General features: G+C 34.2%; 2 protein-coding genes across 2 annotated transcripts; one reads left to right on the top strand and one right to left on the bottom strand.

The window, feature by feature from the left end:
• Nucleotides 1-285: 285 nt before the first annotated feature.
• LOC140440678 (THAP domain-containing protein 2-like) lies at nt 286-3,683 on the bottom strand. The gene is made up of 3 exons (XM_072531035.1): nt 3,469-3,683; nt 2,697-3,280; nt 286-1,791 (listed from the first exon to the last, which is right to left on the bottom strand). The coding sequence occupies exons 1-2, from the start codon at nt 3,537-3,539 to the stop codon at nt 2,719-2,721; spliced, it is 633 nt and encodes a 210-aa protein (XP_072387136.1). The 5' UTR covers nt 3,540-3,683; the 3' UTR covers nt 286-1,791; nt 2,697-2,718.
• Nucleotides 3,684-8,727: 5,044 nt separating this feature from the next.
• LOC140442352 (uncharacterized) lies at nt 8,728-9,234 on the top strand. The gene has a single exon (XM_072533427.1). The coding sequence runs from the start codon at nt 8,728-8,730 to the stop codon at nt 9,232-9,234; it is 507 nt and encodes a 168-aa protein (XP_072389528.1).
• Nucleotides 9,235-13,595: the final 4,361 nt, after the last annotated feature.

A 13,595-nucleotide genomic window follows, 5' to 3' on the forward strand; every position in this document is an offset into this window, starting at 1 on the left:
GATTATGTCTGAATTTTGGTTTTTTTGAGAGGTTTACCCTGACATTTTTTTAATCTTTCGTAAACCATCCAGACAAGTATTGTTACAAAAGTAATTATTAAGTATTAAAAACTTAAAGAGTTTTGTAAAAATAAATGTTTTATTTGAAGGTGTATCTCTTCTTGTTTGTAATCAAAAATAAATTTAAAGGAGAGTAATTTTACTTGTGGGTGGACGTTTTATGTCAGGAGAAAAATTATGTATATACATAAATCTATTTATTGACCACAAAGTAAAATAATTTTTGTTAACTTACTTCTAAGTCTATTTACATTATTATTTATGTTATCACCTTCATGGTAAAACCTAATATTACAATAATGAAAACAAATTATCTTTATTAGATTAAATAAATAGTTTACTTTGAAAATTATAATCAAATATATGTTCTTTGTATTCATTAAAAACGGAATTATGCACATTATTCATGGCATTAAGATTAATTTTGAAAGGTTTAATATTTTTGAATCATACACAATTCTAATTTCACTTTCGGCAATTTTGCAAATGTGAATAACATTGTTCGAGGGTTGAATAAAACAATTTTTAGATATACTATAATTTTTGTGTCTTTTGAACGGTGATTGTAAGTTATCACATTCAATTGCATACATGCATGTCACAATCTAAAATTATTCTCTTAACTACAATCCCAGCGATCACAACATCACAAACATAAGACATCAGTTTTTATTTATTTATAAACATCATTTATTAACATCAGTTACAAAATTTTCAAGTTGATAATCAACAGTTTTTATTTTCACAGTATGTGTTGTACTCATTGAGAGATCCTGTTCTATACAATTAGTCTGGGAAGATCGAGTAACATTTTGTGCATTAAGAGCCTTATATATGTAACTTTAAATTGTTCATTTCAAGACCTCCATCAATATCCTCCACAAAATTTTTCCAAATTCCTATGTGACTTTAAACTAATATAATCATAAAAATAAAACCAGTTTTTCTTTGGCTTAAACAGAGTGGTTCACACCATTGTTGGAACACTTAAATGAAGTGAGGTATTTTATAGATTCTTCAATTTTCTGAAAAATAGCATGTTTATTATGCTATTGCAAGCTGGACTTTAAGTGTTTTGCCAATAAATTTCTGCTATTTAAAATATCAAATAAGTATATCATTAATATGTTCCATAAAATTCTCAGTAGCTTCACTGTTTCAAATTCCTTTGAGCGTTTATTTCTTAAATAATTTAATGCCTTAGCAACTTTTTGGCTGAAAGTTTGGTATATTATTTGGTAAGCTAAATCTACAGCCAAAATCAAACCTTGACCTACTCCAAACTATGCCTCAACCTTGCCAGCCCCATGCTGATCTTCTTCAATACTATCGAATTGCTTCATTATTACCATCAAAAAAATGTATAAATACCCAAAGTATTACGGATAAACTTTAATATATGTGGAGACTCAAATATTACATAATGTTGATTTGTGAGTGGATGTAAAAAATATGTTTATTAGAATTAGTAGATAAATCAACTCCAAGATGATTAGCCATACTTATATTTCATGATGAATGTTAAACTTGTAATTGTGACAGCAGCTTCATGTATTATTTTTAAGCACATTTTACCAATTACTTTTTTGAACTCCTGATAAACCACCAATTAAAAAGTACGCTATTGGTAGTTTCCATGTGTCATTTAAGCTATTAATTAAAAACACAATGGCTTCTTTTGATTTGACTTCGGAAAAATAGCTTTGAGGGTTACTTTCTATGTTAACATACCTACAATTAAAGTTTTCAATTAGGTAAATAGAAAATATATGTTATGATACTTTTTATAATTGCTAATAAATGCTAAGCTACACCTACCCTAAAAACTTTTCACCATCGCATTATATTTTCTTATATATAGACATTTCATAAACCATCAAAGCACAAAGCACTTTTGAAGAATTCGCAGATGATGCAACATATTAGGAAAACATTTTTATTTAAAATCTTTTATAAAAGACTCGGGGCTATATCACAATTACAAAACGTTTTCGGAATCTACATTCCACCATCAGTGTAACTAAGTGTACATGTTTTGAGCCACTAAAATATTTGGGTAAAAACCCGTTAAATGTTGTTAGTTTAAATTTCTGTTACCATTAAGCCAGCGTACACTGCCATGTTACCAATTCCAATGGTAAATTTAACATCTTAACTTATAAGAACATTATAATATAACAGAAATTTAAACTAACACCATTTAACGGGTTTTTACCTTCCTACCATCCTACCATCCGAAAACGTTTTGTAATTGTGATATAGTCTGTTTGGGTATTTTATTATATACTTTTTATAAAGGATTTTAAATAAAAAATTTTTGGGATAGGTACATGGTATACAGCCAGCTACAGGAACTTAATTTCCTAGTGGATATTAGGAAAAGTTTTTCTGACATACAAGTAAGCTTTTGGCGAATAGAAATTAAGTGTGAGAGCAAAGCATTTTAATTCCAGTGGATAAATTTAAGTAGGTAATCTTAGATTTAAGCAGCTGTTTAAAGATAGTTTTTGCAAAAGCATGTATCCTTAAAATAAAAAGTAATAATCTAAACTACAAACGATATAAACTAATAAACTGCTTATACATATCAAAGCTAAATAAATTACTAATAATGAAGTGTTAATAATTTTGCTTACCAACAGTTTGAGGGAGGAATATTCATCGATCATCAACTTCTTTAAGATATTCTAGTAAAGATTTTAAGGTATTAACTTTTTTAAGAAGCCTTCTATTTTGTTGTTGCAACATTTTGATTTGTTTGTTTTTCTTTTGAAATAATTTGTTTACTACCAATTTATATCCCTGATCTCTGTTAGATGATTCTTGTTCAACAAAGTCACCAAGATAATGTCTTTGCTTTTTCAAGGCAGGTTGTAAGGTAGTTTCCTCTGAAATTTCTACTGGAGTCTTTATGGTAGTAGATTCATTCGTTGTTAGTATATGTATATTTTCACGTTTAGAGCATGTTGTTTTATCTGAGACAGTTTCTCTTTTTACTGAAAATTTTCTAGTTTTAACTTGCTTAATTAAAATATTTGGAAAATCGAAAATGCTGGGTACAGCATCTTTTTTGAGTTGTTTTTTTGAACTCCAACCGCTAGTAATAAATGAATCCGCTGTGAAATGTTTGGAGCAAATTTTAGAACTCTTTGTTGGTTTAAAATTTTCACGGCGTATCGCTATAATCCATTTTTTTTGCAATGATGAATCTTTAGGAAATCTAAAACGATTTATTTACTTAATCTTTCAGTTTTCAACGTAATTATAAAATGAAAATGGTAACGAAACTTTGAAAACCTATCAGAAATTTAGCATCTATTAATTACCGTTTTCTTTCGAAAGTATTTAAAATAGATGCATATTTGAGAGTCTTATATACTTTTACCGGTAATTAATGAATTTACTTACCCATGAAATGATATATCTGTTCCTGTTTTTTGTCGCTGCGTACAATTTAATGCACTGCAAGATAATACCATAATTTAAAAAATTAATGTATTGGAACTTAACACTTTAAAAAATTTACAAACGCCTGTAACTGTAAGTGTAAACACTATCTAATTCTAACGCTTTCTGTTTCTGTTTTCGTGTTTTCTGCCGTAAAATGAGGTCAGAGCAGCGTGTTCGGCTTTTCTATGGTCAGAGCAGAGAGTCAGAGGTCATGAATAGCTGCGCACAGTGCTGCCAGGTCTATCGTTTTTACGGTAGATCTACCGTTTTCCACCTCGATCTACCGCTCTACCGTTTTAACACCTTATTCTACCGCATTTTTTTAATTTAAAGCATTTGACAAAAAATAATATACATATACATAATATACAGAAGATGTATTTTGGTTCTGAACTTCTACCAAAGTTTCTACGTCTAGCGTAGATAAAAATGATTTATAGTTTGTAAAGTTAAAGTGTTTAGAATTTTATATAGAGGGTCTGGACCAATTATTAAAAAGTTTTCCCATAAAAATAACATCTTGAATGATTTGCAGTTCATATAATCCTGATTTGGTGCGAAGTATATCACAGAATACACCGTATTCTGTAATATATGAATATGGTTGAGTTTACCGAAAGTACAAGACGAGAGGCTAATTCGCCCAAGTGATGCCGACGTTGCCAAATGGTGATGTGTTGGTCTTCTGTCAGTCACAACCACAAGGCAATGTGAAATGTGAAGGTATGTGATTTAATTTGAAAAAAAACAGACTTTGAAAACTGGAAATGAGAAATCGAACTTGCAAACAATTGCTCTGAGATTTAAAAAAGTAAATGTAACAGTACCACTGTAGAAATACTTTATTTTAATTGTAATAGAAGTAAATCAAATATGTTAAAATATTTAACTGAATAATTAAATATTCATAGATTTATTCTTTATAGGTTATGTCCCAAAAAATACAACAATGATCTAGATTACAAAAGGGTCAAAGATCACGTAAGATAGCAATTCATGTACAAGTAAAATTACAAGTACAATAATCGGAGTCCCACAGCGAAGGTAAAAAAATTGTCTTTCTTTTTTTTTGTGACTTACAAAATTCTCTCCGAGTGTATTAAACATTTAGTTCTGGTCGTTTTAGAATTCTAGAAACTAAAAAGACATATTGATTCACAAATCAGATTTTTTCCATAAAAAAGAAGAGAGTGCAAGTAAACTCCAGTCTTATGAGATCTACTAAACAAGAACTCAGCGATATTAATGAAAATTTATAACATTCCAATGAAGAATCATTTTTTATATTTAAATCTATATAGCCATCACGACATGAGTATATCAATATTAAATATATAGGTACAATTTTTATTGTGTCACAACTTGCAAATTAAAATTTCTTAAATAGAATTGTTGTGTAGTTTTTATGTACGAATGTTGTAATTTAATATACTAATTAAATTTTGCAACAGTTGCTTTAAAATAATAAAAAAATGTACAATTAATTCTAGAGTCAAACAGAAACGTTAGGAAAATATTGACCTTTTCCTTATAATAACAAATAATAACATCGTAACCATCAATATAAAAATTTTACAAGTGAAGTTTTGTTTTAAATAAAGTATGTATTCCTTGCTATTAACGAATCAAATACTCAAAGTATTTATTTCTTTTAAAAAATAACTACAAAAATATTTCATTCTTTTATTAACAGGGAAGACTTCATTCAAAACAATGAAGACTTTATTCAAAACAAATCAATATTTTGAATAAAGTCTTCATAAAAAATTTTCATTTTGATGGTTAAGATGTGTTTCCCGAAAGAGGATATACGCGTAATACGCCTCCATTATTTAAAAATCGCGCTAAAATCTAGGTAAAGAAAATCTGGCAACGTCGGCATCGCTTGGGTTTCTCGTAAGTACAAGCGGCAAATGTCAAACATGGAACAAAAAATTTCTGTTTAGCAGTGTTGGCATGTTTTTATATTGTATAAGCTGTATGCTTCAAATATAAAGAGATAAAGCTTTAGAAAAGTACATTTTGAGTATATTATCTTATGAATTCCACAATTTTTGATTTATATAAAACAAGAATGAGTAAATATTTGTTTTTTTAAAGATTAATTGCAGTTAATTATTGGAAATTTTTTTTGGCAATTGCCCTTTGATAGATTAGGTAATAGATTTGACAATCGTCAAATCAGCAGTTGCCAGATTGCAACAGATGTTATCAATTAATCTCGAAAGACACAAATATTTACTAGTTATTGTTTCATATAAATTAAAAATTGCAGAATTCATAAAATAGTATAATCAAAATGTACTTTTTAAAAGCTTTCTCTCTTTATAATATGAAGCATACAACATATTTATCATAGAAACAACGCTGCAAAACCGAAATATTTTATTAGTCGAGTTAGAATGATTTTATTTCATGGTTGACATTTGTGGCTATATTCAGCTTGTACTTTCGGTAAACTCAACCATGAATATTCGCGATTGAAACTGAATGCTGAATGTAGAGGGCAGGTCGATTGCAGATTGCAGTGTCATGGCCGATATAAATGGTATAAACAACTAATGTTTACCATTGCTTTTGCATGTATAGTTTGGTTTAAGACGAGTTATTTTATCATTTGTAAATGAAAATTAGCTTAATGATATCTTTGAGTATTGTGGTGAAGCAAAGAGTCCATTGGTTGAAGGGGAAGCAGTTTTCAAGTGATGAATTCTTAAATTTTAACTTTAATGTTCGGAACTGGCTTGTGTATCCATGAATCCAGAATTTTACCTTGTGGGTACTAGTTTAATAAACCGGAACCGTGTCTACGGAGATGAAATTTATATCAATGAATTCTCCTTCACTTACTAATGATTGTGCAATGATTTTTATTCGGTGCAAAGCGTTCTTTTTTATGTAATTCCGATTTAAAATATGCCCGATTTTTAAAAGCCACCGCCATTATTCGCCATTATTTACCATGAAACAACAAGAAATGACAGGAATGACAACTGTTTCTTATGATCAAGAAGGGTAATTTTAACCAGTGTTGCCATAGTTATTCAAAATTATGTTTTCTAATGAAAAATAAAAATTTACCTAAAACGTAAAGTTTATAAATTATTACCTACTTTTAACTGAAAAGTATAGCTTTTTTACAAGGGTCAGTTTAGATTTGGTTACGTTACTATACGTTTATTATCACGTTTTCTTACGAACAATAAAAATTTGGATAAAATTTTATTCTTATTACTGCTTTTTTACTAGCGTTAGGTTAGATTTGGTTACGTTGGTTTAGTTTTAATTTCATGTTTTCTTATGAAATATAAAAATTTTGATTTTTAATTATACAAAATTTTATTCTTATTACTGCTTTTTTACCAGCGTTAGGTTAGATTTGGTTACGTTGGTTTAGTTTTAATTTCATGTTTTCTTATGAAATAAAAATTTTGATTTTTAATTATATTATAACAGTTTATTTATTTATATTACTGCTTTTTTTTACCAGTGTTAGGTTAGATTTGGTGTATTGGTTTACATTTTTAATAATAAAATAAGACGATGGTTAACGGGTACTCGATTTGCACGTGGTTATTAAGATTGTATCCACCTGTTTTAATTAAGGTAATTTTCATGGCATTTTTAGATCTTTTAAAGGTTAAAACTGGCAACAATGTCAAAAGTACATAAAATTTAACTTCTTGCGCATGGCCGCCATATTGTTTTGAAATATTAAAAATCTTGATTATTTTAAACAATTTTACCCATTTTTTCATAATTTAACAGTAAAAAACAGTGAGATTTAATGTGTTTTAGTTACGTTTTTTTTATTAAGACATGTATATATACTTTTCTTGGCTTTTTATGTAATTTTTTTTTTATTCATACTACTTTTTTTGTTATTTTTTCTGTATTTTTGATTATTTGGGCACTTTTACTACTTTAAAGCAAAGAAAACATTAAAATTTGAGGTTTTTTTCACTTTTTCGGCTAAGTCCACAAAAAATTTGGCATTTTTGAGGCGTTCCGGCTTACTAAATAATTACCATTAACATAAATAAATAACTTTTTGAGTTTATTGTAAGATAGTTCATTTGATTACATGAAATCAACCTTAACTTGGAGAGTCACCTGTCAAAAAAGATTTGTCTTTAAAAGATTCCGTAATAAATCATGAGGAAAAAACCTCACGATACTATCCCAACATGGTAAGTATTTGTATTTCTGTTATTCAAGAAAATAAATTATGTATTCTCAGTATGTTATTGACTTAATGATAGTGGTATTTTCTTTTTATTGATTTCCTTAAGTTTTCCAGTTTAGGAAAGAGAAATAGAGAAATATTTTTTGTCGATCTTGAATTGTTGAATTGCATTGAGGAACAGAACAATATCGATTTGATTTAAAATACTTTAACGTAGTCACAGTATATTGCTTTATAAAGAATATTTTTTGGCAATGTACTGTGACATAGTCATAATGCTGAAATTTACTAAAAAAATTTAATAATTCTATTCAAATCAACAGCTGTCTGGTTTGTTTATACCACTTATAGTAGTTTAAATTTATTCCGCCAGAGGTCAGATACTTTGTTTTCAATCGCGAATTAGCTATTGTATCATAGAAAAACCGAACACAGTGTGTTCGGTTGTTCTCTGATTGTATGGGCACAGGGCACAGCATGTACACAATTTGTTCCTTATATGCTATGGTATAGGCTCTTATAGTTATGGACCTCTTTTCTTTTATGATTCTTTGCCCTTTGCATCACTGCACACTGCATTTTTTAATTTTCAATGATTTAATATTTACCCTTATTTACCGTTGCGTTGTTGTCACGTTGCCAGTTCTATTTTCTGTCAAGCATCTGAATGTTGTGTCAAATTTTGTGTTCTGTGGTTGAAGTTTTGTAGCAGATTGACAGTTAACCTCCAGCCACACATGGGTTGACTGTGCTAACTAAGTGAGGGAACATCGACGGAGAAAAGAAGAGGAGATCAGAGCCAGCTGACGACTGTCAGAACATGATCACACCACGAGGTAACAACGAAAAGAACTCTTACAGTTTTCTTACTTGTTTTTAGTAAGTAGTTTATTGTTAATAAATCAATAAAACAGTTTGAAGTGTGCCCCGACTACTTTGCTTCCCGCAAACAGGCCACATTGGGACCCTGAGAGAAAAAACTGTAAGTACAACATTTTATACACAACTATGACAAACACCGACCAAACAATATGAATATTACACCGTGCGAAGGCGATGATCACTCAATAATGGCACTATGGTTTCTCCGGCTGGAAGCGCAGTTTCGACAAGCCAAAATCACAATTGACAACTTTAAATTCGACTATACTGTTGCTAGTTTAAACAGTGAAGTACTTATAGAAGTAGCAGACATAGTAAAGAATCCCACTGCTGGCAATGCCTATATACAACTAAAAGCTAGACTTCTCGACAGGTATGGCACCAGCTCAGATGAAAAGATCCACAAGTTGATGGAACTCACTCTGGGTGGCCTAAAACCCACTCAACTACTCCATCGAATGCAAGCTTTAGCCATGGATAGTATTAGTACGCAAGTTCTCAAAAATTTTTGGTTGGACCGCCTACCATCTTCAGTTCGAAGCGTTATATCTATTCTTGATGGAGACCTAGAAGAACTTGCTAAGAAAGCCGATACGTACTTCCGGTGTTCCAGTTTTCCATGGTTGTTACCGAAAGGTCGTGGCTGCATTGAGTGACCAAGTGAATGCTTTATCCAACAGATTAACTGTAGCTGAAGAAGGGCAACAGATTCAAATGGTCAAGAGTACCAAGTCAACATCTGACGAACAGTGTTACCACCATCGAAGATTGCACAAGCGAAGAAATGTAGACCACCCTGCAATTTTACAAAAAACGATCAAATGGCGCAGCAATGGCGGCAACAGGAGCCCCTTACATACCACGTCGCCTCTTCATTACCGATAGTGTCTCCAACTTCAGTTCCTTATTGATACAGGGGCAGAACTAAGTGTGCTTCCACGTAAAATCTGCACTGCGACTCAGCCCAGCACTGTATGCCTGTATTCTGCCACCGGATCATGCATCCAAACATATGGTCAGAAACAGCTCACACTAAACCTTGGTCTAGGCCAACCTGCAACATGGACATATTAGGAGCCGATTTTCTGACGTACCATGACATTAGTGTAGACATGAGAAACAAACGACTAGTAAGTCCAAGTATGTCAAGCAGTATTACCTGTGTGTCTCGTCGTGTCAGGGTGCCAGAAATAGGCTTATCCACTGCCCATCCTTATGATCGTCCAATTGTTGCTATACCAGAGGATACTGAAAGAGTCCAGCCCTATATTGAGACTCGAGGTACACCAGTTTTCTCTAAACCACGAAGACTTCCACCAGGCCGTCTTCAAGCTGCACGAGACGAATTCAACGAGCTGATGCAGACAGGCATTATCCGACCATCAAAGTCATCTTGGGCCAGTCCGCTTCACTTAGTTCAGAAGTCCAATGGACGATAGCGTGCCTGTGGAAATTTCCGCCGTTTAAATGCCATGACGAAACCAGATCGCTACCCGATTTTGCTAACCAGCTACATGGTAAGAAAATTTTCTCTTCCATCGATTTCGTACTTGCTGTTTACCAAATTCCAGTCAACCCGAAGGATGTTCAAAAGACGGCTGTAATAACCATCTTTGGGCTGTACGAGTTCCTTCGAATGCTGTTCGGTTTAGAAATGCTGCCCAGACGTTCCAGAGATACCTCGATCACCTTTTTCGAGAATGCATGTGTATGTATACATTGACGATATTTTGGTTGCCTCGGAGACTGAGACTGAGCATGAGCAACACCTGGCATCAGTACTTCGGATTCTGGAAGCAAATGGACTCCAAATCAACAAGGACAAATCAAAATTCCGTAAACGTGAAGTAAACTTCCTGGGTGCCACGGTATCCCCAACTGGCGTTCGTCCATTGCCGGCTAAAGTTAGCGCGATTCGCAAGTTTCCACAACCTACGACCTATCGACAGCTACGACGATTTATGAGTATGGTCCAAGGTCCAAGAACTCTTGGCCGCGTCGACTGAATTGGTCTTTCCAGCACCAGATGTCCAATTGAACATGTCAGTTGATGTCTCAGATGCTGCCATCGGCGGTGTTTTGCAACAGCTTATAGGTGAACACCTACAGCCCATCGCTTTCTCCTCTCGAAAGCTTTCTAGGACGGAGCGAATCTGCAGCACTTATGACCGAGAGTTGCTTGCCATATTCAGTGGCATACATCACTTCCGCCATTTTCTTGAGGGCATGCCGTTTACCATTTATACTGATCACAAGCCTTTAATGTTTGCCTTCCAACAGCTACATGAGCGGTAGTCTCCACGACAGATACGTCAGCTAGAATTTATTGGCCAATTCTCGACCGATATTCGACATATACAGGGCGCAGCCAATATCGTTGCCGATTGTCTCTCACGACCTGAAGTAGACGCTATCATAACACCCATTACCATTGACTATAACCGGCTATCCGAAGTTCAGACTACAGATGAGGGTCTTCAACAGACCCTAAACGATCCTGCCAGTCCCTTACAACTTCAACGCATAGTTCTACCAGATAGCCAGCGACCTATTTATTTCAGTCCAAGATGGTCGTATACGAGTTTATGTGCCAACTGTGTTCCAAAGAGATGTTTTCCTGAAGTTCCACACGCAGTCCCACCCAGGGCATGCTGCTACATTACGAATGATTGCTGAACGTTTTGTGTGGCATAACATGAATCGCCGAGTCAAGCAGTTGTCACGAGAGTGCATCCAAAGTAAACGTGCCAAACTTGGACGTTACACTGTTACATCTGTGACACCTCTAGGAATGCCAAACGATCGATTCGCACACATACATATCGACATCGTGGGCCCACTTCCAGCAAATCAGAACTTTCGATACCTGCTCACAATCATCGACCGTTTCACAAGATGGCCAGAGGCCATACCTATCTCGAAGATTACAACCGAAGTTGTCGCGCAGAAGCTCTTTGAGGGATGGATATCCCAGTTTGACGTGCCAGCAACCATAACAACGGACCGAGGTAGGCAATTTGAGAGCCAGTTGTTTCGCCAGCTCAATGGATTGCTAGGTGTACAACATATTAAAACCACTGCCTACCACCCACAGTCAAACGGATATATTGAACGTTTCCACCGAAGGCTCAAGGCCGCTCTCATCGCCGCGGACACAGTAATGTGGGTTGAAGCCCTCCCTCTGGTCATGCTAAGCTTTCGAAACACTTTCCAACAAGACATTGCACGTACAGCCTTCGAGTTAGTGTATGGTACTCCAGTGACTCTCCCTGGACAGTTGCTTGTCCCTAGTGCTGCTACACCCGACGAGCATAGTTTTGTCCAACGACTACGTGAGACCATGGAAGCATTGCGTCCTCTACCGACGAGCAACCACTCGGCGCGCACTGCCTTTGTCCATCTGGATCTACAGACTACGAGTCATGTGTTTGTACGGACAGATAAAGTGAAGCCTCCTCTTACACCTCCCTATACCGTCCCGTTTAGAGTGTAAGAACGAAGTGATAAGTTTTTAACTGTGGATGTCAAAATGTTCCTCAGCGAATTTCCATGGACCGACTCAAACCAGCATATAGTCCAGCGGCCCAACAGGTGCAGGAAGAACATGCATATGCCAACCGTCTGATGAGCAACACAGGTCAACATAGCCGTTCGAAACCAGCAGGTTCCTCACTGGAGAGGAGCCCTGTGGCAGATTGACAGATAACCTCCAGCCACACATGGGTTGACTGTGCTACCTAAGTGAGGGAACATCGACGGAGAAAAGAAGAGGAGATCAGAGCCAGCTGACGACTGTCAAAATACGATCACACCACGAGGTAACAACGAAAAGAACTCTTACAGTTTTCTTACTTGTTTTTAGTATGTAGTTTATTGTTAATAAATCAATAAATCAGTTTAAAGTGTGCACCGACTACTTTGCTTCCCGCAAACAGGCCACAGTTTCATTTCTTGTTTTCATTAGCCTAGAATTATATTGACACAGAACATAAACACAGTGTATCGCCACAGAATAGATTATAACAGTCAGAATGCCCACTCTGAGGTGCCGCCTTTAAGCTGGATTTATAGTTTGACGGACTGTAGACGTAGACGCACTGCAGACGTAACAAACGCACTGTAAATATTATTTCAATTTATAAATCGACGGAGTAGAATTTTTTCGCATGAGTAGAAACAGTGGCTAGAGTTGTTGACCATGATACTATAATATCCTTTTATTATTTATTATTATTATTTTATAAATTCTTAACATTAATTGTAACAAATAATCAACAAAATCAAAATTCGAATATGTTGACAAACAACTTTACAAAATGGTGAGCGTACCAGACAGTTCACTTTGGTTGACAGCACAAAATTCTTCCTTTTGATTGGCCAGACGCAAGTAACGCACTGTAAAAGATGAAAGTTGGCCAACTCTTCCGTTGCAGTGCGTTTGACTTACGTTCCGTCATGCGTTTACGTTCATTTATAAATAAGAGTACACAAAACTCTATGTTGATCTTTTTCCAGTGCGTCTACGTTTACAGTGCGTCAAACTATAAATCCAGCTTTAAAGTATGTCAGCACGCGATCGCCATATTTTAAACGGAAACACAGACTCTTATTGAGAAATTTGTGACAAACTATAACAACCATAATTTAAATTTTTAGGGATTAATAATTTAGTAAATTTGAAATAATTTAATCTATTCTTCAACTAAAAGTACGACATAAAATATTGCTCATTATGTCTATGATTGGCGTAAATCAATTAAACCGGGTTAATTTTTCTATGCACACCAGATAAAATTTCACTGAACAGCACTGGTTCCGTTTAAAACATGTCTGATTCCTTCTGCGCGTACTTATCTTAACAAGCAGAGTGGGCATTCTGATTGTTATTTATTCTATGATATCGCTAAAGAATAGCAATCTTCTTCAGAAATGTACTGTAACATGAATATAGACAGAAGTGATATATAAGCACAGAATAATAAAACAATTAGAATGCACAATCTGATTGTTAAGATAA

The sequence above is a fragment of the Diabrotica undecimpunctata genome, chromosome 5, assembly GCF_040954645.1.
Source record: "Diabrotica undecimpunctata isolate CICGRU chromosome 5, icDiaUnde3, whole genome shotgun sequence".
Classification (NCBI taxonomy): domain Eukaryota; kingdom Metazoa; phylum Arthropoda; class Insecta; order Coleoptera; family Chrysomelidae; genus Diabrotica; species Diabrotica undecimpunctata.